The sequence below is a fragment of the Procambarus clarkii genome, chromosome 19, assembly GCF_040958095.1.
Source record: "Procambarus clarkii isolate CNS0578487 chromosome 19, FALCON_Pclarkii_2.0, whole genome shotgun sequence".
Lineage (NCBI taxonomy): Eukaryota > Metazoa > Arthropoda > Malacostraca > Decapoda > Cambaridae > Procambarus > Procambarus clarkii.
Window position 1 is genome coordinate 19,227,375 of NC_091168.1, and position 17,518 is coordinate 19,244,892.

General features: G+C 40.6%; 1 protein-coding gene across 3 annotated transcripts; it reads right to left on the reverse strand.

Moving 5' to 3' along the window:
• Nucleotides 1-232: 232 nt before the first annotated feature.
• Nucleotides 233-17,067, reverse strand: LOC123757485 (sulfotransferase 1E1). Of its 3 annotated transcripts, none has more exons than XM_045741157.2 (9): nt 16,961-17,067; nt 15,549-15,712; nt 14,152-14,346; nt 11,685-11,797; nt 10,232-10,443; nt 8,392-8,518; nt 4,983-5,119; nt 3,055-3,196; nt 233-710 (listed from the first exon to the last, which is right to left on the reverse strand). In XM_045741157.2, exons 2-9 carry the CDS (start codon nt 15,692-15,694, stop codon nt 577-579), a joined length of 1,206 nt encoding a protein of 401 aa, XP_045597113.2. In that variant the 5' UTR covers nt 15,695-15,712; nt 16,961-17,067; the 3' UTR covers nt 233-576. The 3 variants fall into 3 exon arrangements, with proteins under 3 accessions (XP_045597113.2, XP_069183114.1, XP_069183113.1); XM_069327013.1 differs by lacking the exon at nt 16,961-17,067 and adding an exon at nt 16,830-16,960; XM_069327012.1 differs by lacking the exon at nt 16,961-17,067 and adding an exon at nt 16,758-16,871.
• Between the last annotated feature and the right edge of the window lie 451 nt (nt 17,068-17,518).

Genomic DNA, 17,518 nt, shown 5'->3' on the forward strand with positions numbered 1-17,518 from the left:
GTGACAGGAGGAAGGCCATGGGGAATAGGTCACATTTGATAGAAATATTTCCTATATACATAGCTACAGTGTCATACAATATATCTGATGCCTTCAAATATTGAAGACTTCTGGAGGAGAACTTTAAACTAGTACTGTACTGCGTGTGTCAGCTGGCTGTCGTAGCCTAACCAATTACATCTTCAGCTATCATCTCTCGAGGAACTATGGAGTACAATACAACACAATGTAATTGAAATTGAAATAAGTTTATTGATGTAAAATACACACAAAGGGATGAGGTAGCTCAAGCTATTCTCACCCCGTTCAGTACATCGTGTTAATACATACATATACACACATCACAACACAATGTATTACTGTACAGTGTAGTGAAGCATTGTCTATGAAAAAGTGATAATCACAAAAAGATAAATATTATTCAGTCATTAACATAGACAAAACACGTTCTCCCACTTTCTCCACTACCACCTGCATAACTACTATGCAAATCAATAAGAAATAATGTAGTGTATAAAAACTATACAATATCACGTAATACAGTTTTCCACGTCAAATCCCACAAAGCACAAAGATTTAATCTTCACTTTGGTTAGCAGGAAGTGTGTATGTAAATTTGAGGTCCAAGCCCTTTAAGTGTTCATCCTCCCATTCTTCAAATGCTGCAACCTGTGTCTTGCTCAGGTGTGTCTGCCACCCTCCAACCTCACCTGTACAAAAGAAAATTGATGAAGCTATGTATCTATATACTGTATAACTGTAACTTTTCATTTGATAAAGGTTAATGGTGTTTCACATTAACCTTCCAAGAAGCTTGAGTCTAATGCTCCAGATTGACCTTCCAAGGAGTTTTAACCTAAACATATCACACAGCATCCTCAAGCATTTGTAATTAGCTCAAATTTGAAACACACGAACTGAAGAAAAACTAGAAAACCTAATAAGAAATACAGAAAAAAATATCCTGGTTTTAAACTGATTGTTCTACACAAAAAAAAATAAAATTAATACCCAATAAGAACTAAGAACCTGTACTGACAGTTCAAATAAAAACCCTTCACAAAAATGAGGGACAATATACCAGAAATTACACTAGAGTTCTGTTTATCTGAAAGTAATACTGCTTATCCATAATTTCAAATACAATGGGACTACTCAGACTTTTTCAAGTGGACCAGAATGGATATCATCCTCTCTGGAATTCCATTGAAATAGCGAAAAAAGGGAAGGCGTCAGTGCCCACAGGACATCTGTTAAGGTAACATGTTGCCCTCTCCTTGTTATGCCAATGCTGTACATCACTACCCTCTTAAGAAAAGATATTCACGAATTATTCAATATTATAAGCAATAATTTAATTATCTGCAAATTACAATAGGTTTTCCCTGAATGAACTTGTGAAAATAATGAACAATAACATTTTTTAGGACAAATTTATGCTTGTTGTGTTGGAAGAGTAGTAAAGCTAAGAAGGGAAGGCAACCCTCAGTCTTGCCCCAACAATATATAATTTTTTTTTTCCAAACCCAATGTACTGTATAGCAATTGTGTTCTTTCCATCATTTCCCATTCAGAGAAAAACAATTAAATATTTTCCTATGATTTTTATAGGAGTAAGAACAAATTTAGTTTTAAATTCTTATTTTAGTGTCGAGGGGCTGGAGCAAAACCCCGTCTTCAGCTCCAAACCCTTACGTTATTGCATAGAAAAATTGTTCACCTTTATCGTAATCTATTTTTATATAACGGAACTTAGCAAAATATTTATTATCAGTATTGTATTCTATATATTATTTGCTTATTATTCAACTAGAAGTAAATCATCCCCTTAGCCAGCCAAGGCCAAACTACAGCACCCAGTGTCATTACAAGAAATTATTTGTCATTTTGTATTACAAAATATGACAGGCGGTAACTGCTGAAAAAATGCTATACAGCAAGGGTTAAAATAATCCAGTATTGAATGTAATGGAACACTGCCATCTGGTGGTGGGCAGCTGCTACTAGTGGGTGAACAACCTAACTACTGGGTGGATTGCTTACATTTGCCTTGCTCTTGTCTTTTTTGCCTTGTTCTACCTTTCTGGTGACTGTTCCTTGGTGAGAGTCACATGTCTCCCTGCTCTCACCACTTCTATGAGGGGAAGGATAGGTTTTAGCCTCTGGTAGGATTTTATCGACTCACAAAGGCCTGATGTGGCTAAACAGGATGTAGTGACAGGAAGCTATCCGCACTTGTCCCATCTCTTGTAAAGATATTCCTTATTCTGACTTTTTCCAAGTTAGTCATTCCTCCATCCTTGCCCGTTGGCAGGGTTGTTGGTCTTCTGTTACTGATAACAAACGCGTACTCTTAAGAGTCTTGTGTCCCTGTGGCTTTCCTCCTACCACCGTAACCGCCGGTGGGAAACGGCTTTGGCTAGGTTACGTTTTGGCCATACACGCTTAACTCCTGGCCACTTAATGGAGCGCCACCTTGCTCCTTACTGTCCAAATTGCATTGTTCCTCTTACGGTCATGCACATTCATGTTGAATGTCCCGACTTCTAGGATGAGCGTGTGTCTTGCTTTCCGACCATTCCTCACAGTCAATTGTCCCTCGATAGAATTCTTGGCAAATCGGATACTTTTGTTAACGTTCGCCTTATACGTTTCTGTTCTCGTATTGGCATCCTTGGTGATATTTAGCGCCCTCTGATTACTCTGCACATTTGGTGGTGCTACATAGCCTTCCCGGTTTGGTGCTTTCTTTTGGTAATTACTTACAGATAGCCCATCCAGTGGCCTCCTCCAGGAAAGTTAATGACAGTAAGCACAGAAATCTCAATGTAAATTAAAAGAATAAACAACAAATATGTTGATGAACAATGCAGGCTGCTAGGACAAGGCAAACTTTGATAGAATTGACAAAACACTGCATACTGTACTTCACGTAAGACAGTATTTCTTCACTAGAGTACCTCGGTAAAGAAAAGAGTAGAATGACAATATATGTAGTCAACCAAACCTTGAAAAACCTATACCTTTGAAAGGTCAATTTATTTACATAATTACCTTTCCGAAGGAATTTTCCCTTGTTTTTATAGGCAAACCCCAGATCTTTCCAGTGCTCATAATTAACACTGGGATTTGTTGCCATTGAAGCAAATGAAGTAGATACTGCTATGTAACTCACATCATCATCACTCGCTCGAACCTGAGGGAAAATATAATGAATATCTGAACCAATGTATAAAGTCAAATAATAAATGTTTAAATTGTACATTGAAATGTGCAAAAATACCATCCTAAATTATCATTGAAAGGAAATAAATGCAACCTAATGGCTTCAAAAGAACCTTTGAACTCAGTGAAAGAGGAACAAGGGTAACAAGAAAGGCCTGTATTGTAAAAAAAATACATGACAGTAATTGGCAAAGGTGAAATCAGGGAAAAATCTGGCTCTGAATTGGGTGGAGAACCATCATGTCTCAACCAACAGAATGATGAGATAAACAATATCCCAGTAGCAAATGAACTGGCTGTTCATGTTGAATGATACTAATGGGGTACATGCAGGAGCAAGAAGCACTGTCAGCTGCAAAATGGTGATGAGAGAGAGGAAATAGGGAGCCATGGTAAAAAGAAAATAAGCACTTAAACATAATTCAAATACACACTCCCAGCAGAAATGTCAAAGGTCCAATACCCGTGTAAAGCAGAACCGAGAGCAACATGTACACAACTAATTACTTACTCCCCATCAAAAGACCTAGTATTGGCACCCTAGTCTCAAGCATACCCTGAAGTGGAGCATCTTGAAGGGAACCAGCCTATAGCACAGGAACCCAAAAACTAAGAGAAGATAACTTGTGGAGAATGGCAAAAGCTAGATAGTGCCAACGAAGAGACCCTGACACAAAAACTGGAGAAAACTATCTAGTAAGGTAAATGCCAGGTGGCTGGCATAAACACAAGCTTGAAGAACTAAAATATAAAAGTAGGCCTCTTTAAATACATTACTAATATCCAGAGGAACACAAAAATTATTTAGCTAAAGCAGAAGTGATGTCCGAGGATGGGGGGGGGGGTAATATGAGTCAAGTTAGTGAGAATGGTATCTGGATGGTTCCCTAGGCTGCCAACTGGGTAGCTGGGGTTGTTTGCTTCTTGCTAACTACTGCCTGCATTATTTTCTATTTTCCTCCTCCTCTTACAGAGCAGTGACTTCTTGTGTGATTTTATCCGACTTCATGCGCGGATCAGTTTGGTGCTTCCCACACCTCTTCAAGGGAGCCACATTCTGGTTCTGGTAGGCTCACAAAATCATAGGAACCTGATAATAATGGGTGGGCCCAATACTAGTGCCATAAGCTTTGTAGAGTTATTAGGGGGTGGGAAAAAGCAGCACAAATAAAATTTCTCTAAAGGGTATCAGGATTATCAGAAATATTTGATATGTCGTCAAATCAGAAATATGCAGTGGAACCTCGACTTACGAATGCCTCTACTTATGAATTTTTTGAGTTATAACCCCAATTTCATCAGAAAATTCCACTCGACTTAGGCCTTTGCCTCAACTTGCGACTTTGTTGATACACATATGGGTCGACGGAGTGTGTGATTCCTGATGGCATGGGCTACCCCGCTTCAGTTTACCAGACCGCCTGCTTAGTGACAATCGAGCTTGAATTCTTTGTAAAGAATTTCATTATTTTTGTGTCTTTTTTATTTTTTTAACATAAAAGTAATTATTATATATCATGCCATGGATCCCAAGAAAATCAGTGGTAAGGTTCAACCTAAGAAAACACATGTGAGGATGACCATAAAGGAAAAACAAGAGACCATTTATAAGCAAGAAGATGGTGTGCTGGTTGTTGATCTAGCTAGGCAGCACAACAAATCTATGTCAACAATATCCACCATACATGCTAAGATAAGAAAAAGGACATTATGAGTGTACTTTGAATTTATATGATACTGTCTGATATATTACTTACTTCAAGAAACTCTGCTAGTTTCTTGATGATTTTAATGGGATCTTGATGCAGTTCTTCATAGGTTACAAAGAGAATATTTGGGTTTTCTCTTAACTTCCAGTACCCCAAGACATGGTCAAAGAATGGACTGTACAGTGCTGAAATATTGAAAATAAGTACAGTATAGTAAAATATTTAACAATTATAAAAATATACCGACAGCACAGTGGTCTACATCGTCAACTCACAACCGAGGGTCACAGATTCAATTTCCACAGTAAAACGTTTGTGTTTGCACACTATTTCTTTTCATCTGAAGTCTCTGTTCATCTAGCAATAAATCAGTACCTGGGAGTTTGACCAAAATAAGATATGACAACAGAACATGAGAATTATCCAATAATGTAGGCTAATACACATGATACATTAGATGCTCTTGTTGAATACATAAATGTATGTGAAACATGTATCAATACAAGATATATGTATACACAGGAAAAATAGGCAAGCCAAATGATTTATTTTAGAAGTTACATAACAGAAGCAGATAATTATTATGATTATTATACTGTACTTAGAAAGGAGATTAATTCAGCTCAAAACCTACATGGGTATTTGAACATGGAAGTTTACCTTACCTGAGCTTGACCAAGTTTACCCAAGAGCCACTAACACGAGTGACCTCGATGAGGACAGAAGCTGGCCTGAAATTGATGAAACCCGACGAAGAGAAAGAAAAAGGCGGAAAGACCAGTAAGAAACTTCATACTGTCGTCGAGATGAAGACAGCAGGCAGGACACCATCAAAGAAGTCACCTGATCACCATGCAATTGGAGATACACAAGCGTCAGAAATACCAGACGTGAAATGCGAAGGAGTAGGTTGAACCACCAAGGTACCTCACTGAACCGACCTGCTGAAAGATGCGCGGCTGTGGAAAAACACCCGGGTTCAGACATCGAGCAAGCATCACCCGAAACGAAGGCTGGGCCGGCCACCATGGAGCCAGGAGAAGAACTCCCCCAAAAGGATTCCAGCCAAGCCAGAACCCAAAGCAACAGCTGGACTGGGTGGAAGAGATACAAGAACCCCCACCTCAACTAGTCCTGCCAAACAGCATCCACCGCAAGAATCTCTGTCAGGAAATGACACCAGGAAATGAGGCCTGGTCGACGACCGGGCCGCGGGGACGCTAAGCCCCGGAAGCACCTCAAGGTAACTCAAGGTAACCACATACAATGGGAGATTTTGAGACCACGTTGATGCAAAGAGGTCCACCTCTGGGCACCCGTACATCCGATAAAACCAAAGAAAGTAAATGGTGACGACTGTCCACTCCGGGGAAGAGGAAAGAAGTGCGGCAGGCCAGCCACCTGGACGTTAGACACTCTCTGAATGTGAATGGCACGGAGAGCTAAACCTGAGAACACAGAAGAGCCACCCGAAGTGACCAGCTCCAAAGAGCCACAGAATGAATCAACTCCTACTGGTGGAGACAAGGAACCACAGGGGAGCAGTCCAAATGGAGCCAGATCACCGAGCCCATAGGAAGCCGAATTCTCTGCCGCGTCTTCCACACATCCACCTCCTGCATCATGCTGGGAACCCGACGCAAAGACAGCCACCAATGCCCCCGACGAAACTGGGGAGCACTGGTCACAAAGTCACTGCCGACAAATGAGGCGTCCATGAACACATCGAGCGAGTGAGGAGGAAGGCGCTATGACACCGAACTTCAAAACCCGTATAGGAAGCCGGGGATGCAGCAACCAGCTTGAGGACATTGCGGGTTGAACCCAGCAATCGCAAGAGCAGGCAAAAAGGTTGCCCCGAAGATACCAGAACAGCCTCCGAAGCTAAACCCTGCCCAGCAAATAAACCAGAAAAGCAAAGTACAGGCTCCCGCACAACTGCACGAGCAATCACCGAGAGATTCGGATCGCCTGCAAAAACAGCCGACGGTGGTACTGCAACCAGAGCAAGGCCGTAAGAGGGCAACCTGGCCTCCTACAAAGAATGTCCCTTTTCGCTTTTATACGTTACACAAGGCCAAAAATTGTCGTACTAGAAAATGGAAGTGGCTCACCAAAGTGACGTACTGTCCTGTTTTCTGTTTTTGGGTTCTTTGATAGGTTAGGAGAGGTCACTTTAAATTGACCATTTTCTTGACACTGGGAAACCTTAGGAGGACAGGCTAGGGAGGGAGAGAAAGGGATGCAGTCCTAAATCTCACACCAAGCCCAGCCAAGTCTGAACTCTGTATGAGACCAACTGGGACTTCCATCAGCACACCAGGAACCACACCAACCAGTCGTTGAGGGAGGCCAAGACCTGAAGATCTAGCAGACGAAGATAGGCCACCACGACCCAGGTCAAACACATAAAAACACGACGTGCCAGATCATCCTAAAAAGGAGACGACTAAAGTCGTAAGCATGTTGCACCACGACAAAACTGAACCGTGGTGCGAACCATGGTCCCGAACCCAGATGGATAGGGATGTGCCAATACGCGTCCCTGAGGTCCAGGGAAGCATCCAAGCACCTGGAGCGTGAACAAGCCTGCCCTGGAACAATGGGGTCATCCGAAACAAGGGGTAAACCCAATCTGCTCATAACTGTCACCAGAGGCCTACCGCGACCAAACGAGGCCCGAGCCCTGGCATAACCATCCCGGGAGGGACAGGAGCGAATTCCCCCGGAGAACCAACAAGACAATAAAAAAGCCAGCAACGACCAGAAGCCGCCAACAGAAACTGGGCAACACACTCCTCCAGGAACAGCAGAGGATAAAATGGCGAAGAAGACCGAAGTCAGTGCCCAAGCCAAAACCAAAGACAAGGGTAGCAAGGCCTGTTGGCACACGAGACGAGAAGTGAAAAACATAAAAACTGCCTCCTGCAGGATAGGTGCAAACCAGTTCAGCAAGACAGACGACCCAGAAGCAGCCGAGACCAAGACAGACGACCCAGAAGCAGCCGAGACCAAGACAGACGACCCCGAAGCAGCCGAGACCAAGACAGACGACCCCGAAGCAGCCGAGACCAAGACTCCAGTCGAGGCCCCCCCCTACCCTGTGCTCCCACATCTTCCGAAAGCCAATTTGAAGACAGGTCCAAAAGAAATGAAACAAGACCGAGGAAAAATAACCATGAGTTAGAAGGTCCTCAACAGCCAAAGTAGCCAAAAGAATGGTGACTTGAGCATGCAATTCCAGCAGACCAACATCAAACATCACGAGGAAGAGCTGGGGCAAAAAGGCACTCATTGAGAAACTCGAGCGAGCCCATTATGTGCCTTTAACATTTTCCATTACATGATAAATGAATAAACTAGAAACTCTACTCTACATAGATAGGAATTAAATAATTTTAAGAGATGCAATAAATACTTGAATACTTAAGGAAATACCAAATCAATTCACACATACCCATATCAGAGAGGAACATTTTGACAAAACTGGAAAATGTTCCTTGGTAGCTGCACTGTGTTAGCAGCTGCATGAAGTAGAAATATGACACTGCTGTATCTCGAGGATTTCGGGCAATATATATGAGCTGAAACAGAGATCCATTATTTAAGAAGACTGTACTTCAATTAATTAACTTTGGTTTTTTAACACAGTAATCTAAATTATACTAGTGTTGAATGTAATGAAAAGCCATTTTCTGGGTGAGCCCCAGAGGCTTCCTGGAACTTACTGGGCTGATATATATGTATTAGCCCGTGGCATCAGTCGATGGAGTTCTACCAGCCTCTACCAGCAATGATACCACTTCCTACCCAAGGCCAAACAGTGGCTATAAAACCCGCAGCTGGCCCCAAGGCGGGCAATTGCCAAGCAGCAACAGACCCCTACAGAAGCTGTTCCCGAATGCCCTGTGGAAGGGAACCCCAAGATGCAAGGGTAGTACTTAAGGGCACCTAGGGAAGGTTGCCCTAGGCACATGCAGCCCCAGCACTGACCAATTACTCCTGGCCTGTGCACCACACACCACAGAAATACACCACAAGGCACAGAACTGCAGAGTCAGAGGCCAGAGTCGACAACCGATATTGTCCACATCAGCTGAGGAACCGATTGCTAAAGCGGCCGGCGGGGTGGGGTTCTGCACAGACGAGCAGCATGACGGCGTTAGTGATGCCCGCTTGTTTTAGTTTGGGAGTTCTGCCTCCTTATTCAGTTTTTAGGTAGCATTTTTTACCATGTGGAGTTTGTTGTGTTACGCCTCCCTTTCTGGGTGCCAAACCCCGGTCGATGGCTAACATGGAATGCTTCCAAATACATGGGGGTTTCCATAGGCCATTGCTCCTCGTGCCTCTCAGAGGTCCAGGTTCTGGCTCATAGTCCTCCGTAGGCAAGAACTCCATCGACTGATGCCATGGTCTAATATAGTGGCGCCTCGATTAACAAATTTAATCCGTTCTGGCACCGATCTCGTCATGTGAAACGCTCGTCTTGTAAAACAACAACACTGTCGTCGGAGGCATCCGAGAACCAACGGGAACGCTAGGAAGCACCACGTAGTTTGCTCGTTAATCGAGAAATTTTTGAGAAAGTTGCTCGCCCGTTACTCAAAATGCTCATGACTGGAGTCGTTCGTCACTCGTGGTTCCACTGTACATACACATCAGCCCGGTAAGCTCCGGGGAACCATAGGGGCTCCCCACAGAAACTGAAACAGTATAAACAGTATCAGAATTTAAATTGAAAATGAAATGCATAGCTCAAACACAATGATAGTATCCTACACATCTTTTAAATACTGTACAGTATGGAGATATGATGTACAGTTTATATATACAGTAAGAAAATGTTATTTCAATGCGTGGAATTGAACTCATCTCTGGGAGCACCACCCATTGTACTGTGATACGTTCTCATAGATACATCATGTTATCGTGATTTCATCATGCATACGAACAGTAATTTCCACATGTAATTGTTCAATATAATCTTTGACTATAAAGGAATACTGTTGCTTGTCTGGCCACCATGTTTTTGGCTACATCTTCAAATTCAAAATCCTATAATGGTTTATATTAAATTATTAAAATAGAATTATTGATAATTTAAAGAGTTAATCTAATATACAATGCATCTACTTATAGCCTACATGTTATATATGTTTTAATATTTACCAAGAGGTAATCATATCAGTTCTTTGTCAAACACCAAGTACTTTATATGAACACGTGGCTCTAACAATCAATTTCTCTACAGCAGTTGTAATTTTCCACATGTATGATTGTAAGGTCAGCAATCTTACCTTTGCATCACTGTTCCCAAATGATGTTGGCAAGAGAGTGAAAGGCAAGTGAGTTTTGATGTAGCGTGGTCCTGCTTTGGCTGCTAAAGATCGTATTCCTGGGTATGGATATTCCAGGTAGGGAAATCTGGTCTCCAACACCTCAGATCTATCATCACTCTTCTTGAAGTTGTGTGTCAACATATACACAATTTCTTGTACCCATGTTGTTCCTGAAAATCAATTCTAAACGTTCTAAGGATTGTGTTCCAGGAGATAAAATACTAGATGAGACAAGAAACAACTCTTAGCCAACAAAAATATACAGGGATATTTAAACCAATTCCTACACTATACTTCATAATATTAGCACTCACTTTGAATCCTTGACCTAGTCATTCAGGAGTCTTTAAGGATCTTGTATATTACACGCCAGACCAATTCTGACATATACAGCACCAGCATGGCATCCCGATCTCATTAAATATTAAGCAGAGCTGGTAAAAGTCCAGAGGTGTTCAACCCCCTTGGATCTTATTTGGAGAGGATTCTGGGAGTTATTCTACTCCCTAAGCCCAACCCAGGGCCAGGCTTGACTTGTGAGAGCTTAGTCCAACAGACTGTTACTTGGAGCAGCCTACAGGTCCACATATTCACTATAACCTGGTTGGTCCAGCACTTCTTGCAGGAAACTAAATTCTTTACTGAAAAAATCCACTTTTGTTCTGGCAATATTTCTTATACTGTACTTGCTTGGAGGATACTAAACAGCCCTCTGATGTTTATATGGATTTCTCTGAGCCCATGGCACCTTTGCCATGGGCCATGGCACCTTTGCCATGGGCCATGGCACCTCACTTGCTGTATTCTTCATTTCCTGCCGTATCATTCTCTCCAGCACGTTATTTTACTGTATAAATTTGGGACGTGGCCTTCCAGTATTTCCCATATACAGTATATATTACAGCCCATCCTGCTGTTTACATAGTATTTATAGTAACGATGATGACAATCGTACATATATTGACGTAAAAGGTACTTAGAAAGCAGAAATCAGTACAGTACAATCAAATTTGGATAAAACCGGTAACCTTTTTGTACTTTTGTTGCAAAGAAAACTTAACCTAACCTTCATATGACTAACACACACTATCTGAGGCCTAATATAGTACATATTATGTGATGGAAATGTACTCGAGCCATTTCTGTCCTCTCCAGAATTTTAACCCAGAATTCTCAATTGTGAGTCGAGAACAAATCCAACATGTAGACCTTTACTATCATATAACAATAATGGTACTGTAACATATTTTGGCCACCATGAATATTTGAAAGTAGTTTGGGTAGCTGTATCAAAATGGATTAGCTCTATAAGTATCAAGATACACTATGTCCAGAGCAATTTGATTTGGTTTTACAATTACAATTTGAGTTAAAATATTACACATTAATACAAAAGATCATAATTACTTACCGGCTTTAGGATAACTTGCAACTATAATATCATCTGACTTGAACTGGAACTTTGGCAACTCTTGAAAAACTCCCGACATAACAATTTGACCAGGAAATACGTAACCTTTGTACCTGAAAATGATAAACTTGTGCAAAAACTAATAAAACTGGTATGGAATTAAATGGAATGTCTATTTCTAGGTGAGCCCTGGTGGCTCCTTGAAGATATACACTAGATCTGAGCTTCACAAACAATGAACAAATAATCAGGGACATAAGAATCTCTGATACCATATACTCAGTTCACAAGCTCATTGAAGTGCAAACTATCACCAATACCCATTACAGTTCTAAAAAAAAAAAAAAAAAAAATCAAGCAAGAGGGGTTATTCAATAAATTCAGTTTTTAATAAAAAAAAAGGATAGACTGGGAAAAATAAACAAACTACTTACAAATATTTAATGGGGAACTGTTCTAAGTACTGTAATAAAAATCCCCCATAAGGAATAGAACAACTGACTGCTGAAGCATATAAAGTCTGTCTGAAACATTCCCTTATCAGAAAGTCAGAAAGAGAGCCAGCTTAGAAAGAGAAAAACCGATGGCACTACAGAAGGAAAAAAACAGAAGTGCTTAATAAGACATGACTATCCCTACAAAGAAAAAAATAATTTTAATGGAGATTGAAGAAACAGAACAGAGACTTAAGCAATCATATCAGATTGAAGAAATGGAGTTAGAACAAAGTCATACAAATGATTAAGAAAAATACAAAATATTTTTCCATTCACAAAATTGAAGTAAAACATCTCCATCAGTATGGACCTATGCTTACAAGTGAAGGTTCATACACAAAAGATGACAAAGAAATTAGTGAACTCCTAAAAAACCAGCACAATGTAATGAAATGCCAAGTTCTAGGCGAGCCCTGGTGGCTCCCTGAAGCTATTGCACTGAAACATGCCATACTAATAGGTGCCATGAATCACAGAGTTCTTATTGGCCAACTGTAGCCAGAACCTGGCCCCCCCCCCCCCCTCAGTGTAGGGAAGGAACATTGCAGGAAAGTTACCTTTCAAATTTCCCGCCAGTGCAACCAACAGCACATTGTGTAGAGTTAGTCTATAATCACAGTAAGAGATAATGGCATTCGAGAATATTACAGAGTAACATTCTCTAAAAAGATGTAAACAAGTACCAACTATTGTTAAAAGAAACTATTCCAAGTACATTCTGTGACTGGAAAAGCATGTCAAAAAAAATATAAAATGTTAAATGTGGAAAACCTGGTTTAAATCCTAATGATAGTGAAGAGGCAGTACAGGAGGAAAATGATCATCTGCTCCAGTTGTTGAGTAGGCATGTTTGACTTATGCATACCATGCAGACAAGATCCAAAACTAGGCTCAACCATCCCTAGTTCACCAACTTCTGCTCTCTTCTTTGTCCATTGTTGTGTATGTTATTTTTATTTGTAGCTAGTTAGGAATGCACCACTAACTACTGTACTAGATACTTTTCCTCCCTAATCTTGCAAATCCCTTTGGGGATTTCTTGATCATGCTTGTAACTATGACCAACATGCAGAACACCATATGGGAAGCTCCTGAACAGCCACACCTACAAGTCGGATGGAACAGACCACAGGTGGAGGTCGAGGAGAGCTACTGTCAATCTTTATAAAAGGACACACGTACACGAAAAAAATAATTGGTAGTTGAAGAAACAAGAAGAACAACAACAACAAAAATTAAGCATGGAGGTGTAAATTATAACTGAAGAGACCAAGAAGAAAGAAAAGGTAAAATTTAAATCATTTATTTATAAGGTACAGTACTGGGAAATGCTGAGCTTCAAGAACTCGGGTGCCTCCCTACCAAGTTCCAACATGGTTATGAAATGGCCAGCACAGTTGTTAGTGCAGTCTGAATTGGGTTTACCCTTGGAGATCATGGGAACAGTCAAGATCAATAGGAGGCTTATACTAGTAATGATTTTGTCTTGTGTAACAGTGTCACCTAAGTAGCAGCCCTGCCTCAGCCTGTGACTCAAGTTAAAAAAGATGTCTGAATAGAAATTGGAAAAATCCAAGATCCATAGAGGAATCCTTTCATGTTGATCCTCGATATGTACCTTCTGTTGCAGCCACCTGTGTGCCTGCAATTCAAGATCCCAATATCCTACAATTGTGCATACCTCCCTCATACCTCACTCCGCTGGTTTGGTCAGTCCCGACAAGTCACGTGGAACAGCCCTGAAAGCCACTCTGCAGGTGTGAAGCATGTTGTAAGACAGAGTCTCCTGTTATGTTGAGCAGTGGAGAGTCATTGCCATTTGTGTGTCCTGGTTATATGTTACATGTTAGTGGTGCTTCACTAACTAGCTAACTAAATTTAGGTAAATTCTGGTAAATATCCCTTCCATGTATAGTCATACAGGATGAGCACTTCCTCCTCTTAATTACCTTATGTTACCTATCCCTTACCTGTACATTGATACATTACTCCCAAAGAGGGAGTCATCCACTTGAACCCTTGTAAAATCTTCCAAAAGAGCTTTGAGTCTTGACCCTTTTTTCTTCCTCAAGTACCAAGCAAATGTAAGGGTGCCAGTAAAGAGAGAGATTGCAAAAATTCGTTTATATAAAAGGAATCTTCTCAGGCTGGGATCTTGAGTACTGCTGTTTATATGAAAAAATAAATGATAAATTAATACACGAAAATATAATATACTCACGCTTTTTAGCAATTTGCAATCATGTGTTAAAATCATAAATACATAATTTTTTCAAAAAGGTCTATTATTTTGTAGCTCTTGAGGTAATTTTGATTCACTCTGCCATGTAGTATATCACTGACAGTCAGGCTAGAACAATATATGACTGATACCACAGGACCTAAAGCATCTCTGCGGTGTTCTAGGCCTTAGGCATCAATGTTGACCGAAAATCAATCCCACCACTAACAGATACTCAGAAGGTGTCTGTTCACAAGCCTTGAATTATCAGTCCCAATGATATCATAAATATGTTCATAAATTCTAATGAGAAGCTACCCCTAATCCATCATCAAATTACTTTGAACCTACATTGTCTGACCAACACTAGGCAGCACAACCAATCAGCATGGCTCAGCACCACCTATATCAAGCTACAGATACATCCTGACTGTTTAAATGGAAACTTAAACATTCAACTGATTACCAGCTTAACCCTTAGAGGTAATGGAGGTCATTTGGCCTCCATTACCACCAGGTATGGAGGTCATATGGTGTGAGGTTAAACCTGTCTATGCACAAAAAATAAACAAATTCCAAACAATAATGTGTCATACAATTATTCATTTGTTTGCAGAATACAAGATGTTACGCCATAGGGAACATCCATGTGACCACCAGCAATGCCAAGCAAACCCATTAGAATAGGTGAACCACAAAAAATGCTAGGATGAAGCCCACCAGCAAGTGGGCATGCTGGTGGGTTTACACAATCAAATGTGTAAATGGGCTTACACAATCAAATCCTTGTGTAACCACAGAACCTTCCCAGAACTTTTGTCCAACTAGGTGGTGAATTACTTAACATTTTGCTTAAGATAACAGTGTGCCTTATTTACTAAGTTGCTCAGATTTACCTTGCTATTGTCCGCTTTGATTTACTCTTTCTAGTGACTGTTTTTGGTTAGAATGATCTTTAATTCCCTGCTTCTTGAACCTCTATGAGAGGACCAGATTTTGGTCTCTGGCTGGATTTTATTGACTTGCACTCCATTCATACATTGGTGTGACATGGTATGAATGGAGCTATCACAGGTGGCTAGTAATAGGGTGCCACCGAGTGGCCCCCAACTCCAACCCCAAAAACTGTTATATAGCAGAACTTACCTAGTATTATAGAACCTGTGTGGTCCTATGCATAAATCTGACTTGGCTAGAAGTGACCTTGGAGCTGTGTAACTCATGCTGTACAGCCTCCCTGCCCCATCTACCCTTCCAGCTGCAGTAAACAAGGGCAACACTCGCCATAGCATTCTCTACCAAAATAATTCCTGCAAACAAATGTACAGATTATTTAATTACCAAAATTACATCTTCAAGGTTAAAACTAGATATTTGTCAATGACAGTAAGAGTAACTATAAAAGGTATTATGGTCTCCAATACAATATTGTACTATACTAGCATATTTACAGTACAACATTATGCCCAGCCCAAAATGCCTGGCCTCCAACCTCAGACACACATTCTATACTGTATTATATAGATAAATATATACAACCTATTGAAACTTAAAAATAAGAAATATGAACATTTTCACATTTTATTGATACGTAGCACAGCGCTGCCAAGGTAATCAAGCTCAAATTCAAGGCAAGATATAAACAGTTTGGCATGTTTTTTCACCTGATGCCTCTGTTTACTCAGCAGTAAAATAGGTACCAGGGACTTAGTGAACTGTTGTGGGTTTCATCCTGGGCAGGGTCAGTAGTTGGCCAAGGGATCATGGGGCCTCGGTAAGCTTCGTGTCCCTACCAATGAGAACTATAATACTGTAGGTATATATGGCTCTTCTTATATAGTATGATAATGGACCGTGTGTTTTTCCACCATGTCTAACATTTATAAAGTTTTCTAAAGTTCTTGTTGAATTCGATAGGCAATCAAAACTTTGGTAGACATTTTAACTTGTTAATCAATGATGTCACTTGTACAGCTTAACAAATGTTGAGGTTCAACCTATTATGTGTGTGTAACTTTTCCACCAATAGGGTAGGCCTATATTTTGTCGCTGTTCCATAACCATAGAGGTAGGCGAGAAACTCACCCTTTCATGTCATCATAATATAATAAAATGGATTACAATTTTAGAAACTCTAGTAAAGGTCCTGGATGATGACTCTAGACTATCCTAGAGGAGACTGTCAAGGAGTGGGAAAGGGCTTACAAAACACCTCCTGAAGGAAGGTAATAGAAGATCAAGGCATGGAACTATCATGGGAAAACTTGTAAAAGGTCATTACCAAACTTGTTCAAAAATATGTGACAGGAGAAAGAAAAGAGAACTAGAGGGATGACACAGGCAACAAAATAGGACCTTTGACAAGTCGCCGGCGTGCTGTCCCCGTTAGAGGTGTTGTGGCCCTCAGGTAAATGAACTGAACCTTACCCGGAGGAGTAAATGTGCTGTACGATACTCTGCCTCCACGAAGACAAACATTTCTATGGTGCCAGACGCACGATCTAGTACATCTGTTAGTATTCCCCTAGTTGTACTCACCTAGTAGTGCTTGTACTCACCTAATTGTGCTGGTGGGGGTTGAGCTTTGGCTCTTTGGTCCCGCCTCTCAACTGTCAATCAACTGGTGTACAGATTCCTGAGCCTACTGGGCTCTATCATATCTACATTGGAAACTGTGTATGGAGTCAGCCTCCACCACATCACTTCCTAATGCATTCAATTTATTAACTACTCTGACACTGAAAAAATTCTTTCTAACGTCTCTGTGGCTCATCTGGGTACTAAGTTTCCACCTGTGTCCGGTCCGTCTAATACTAAGCGATGTATCCTCACAATCCCAATGTACCTTCTTGTATATATATAAATATATAAATAAATAAATAAATAAATAAATAAATAACAATTAATGTGAAAGCCATTTTGAGTGTCACTGCAAAACACGACATCAATTCGTCTGAATTATGAAATAAATACAAATAATAATAATAATAATAATAATAATAATAATATAAAATTTAGAGTATATATACTCTCCTTCTCGGAAGAAGGAGAGTATATTTGTTTAGTTTGAAGGTAAAGTTGTGAGTGCTATACTAGTGTAGGGCGCCGCCATGACG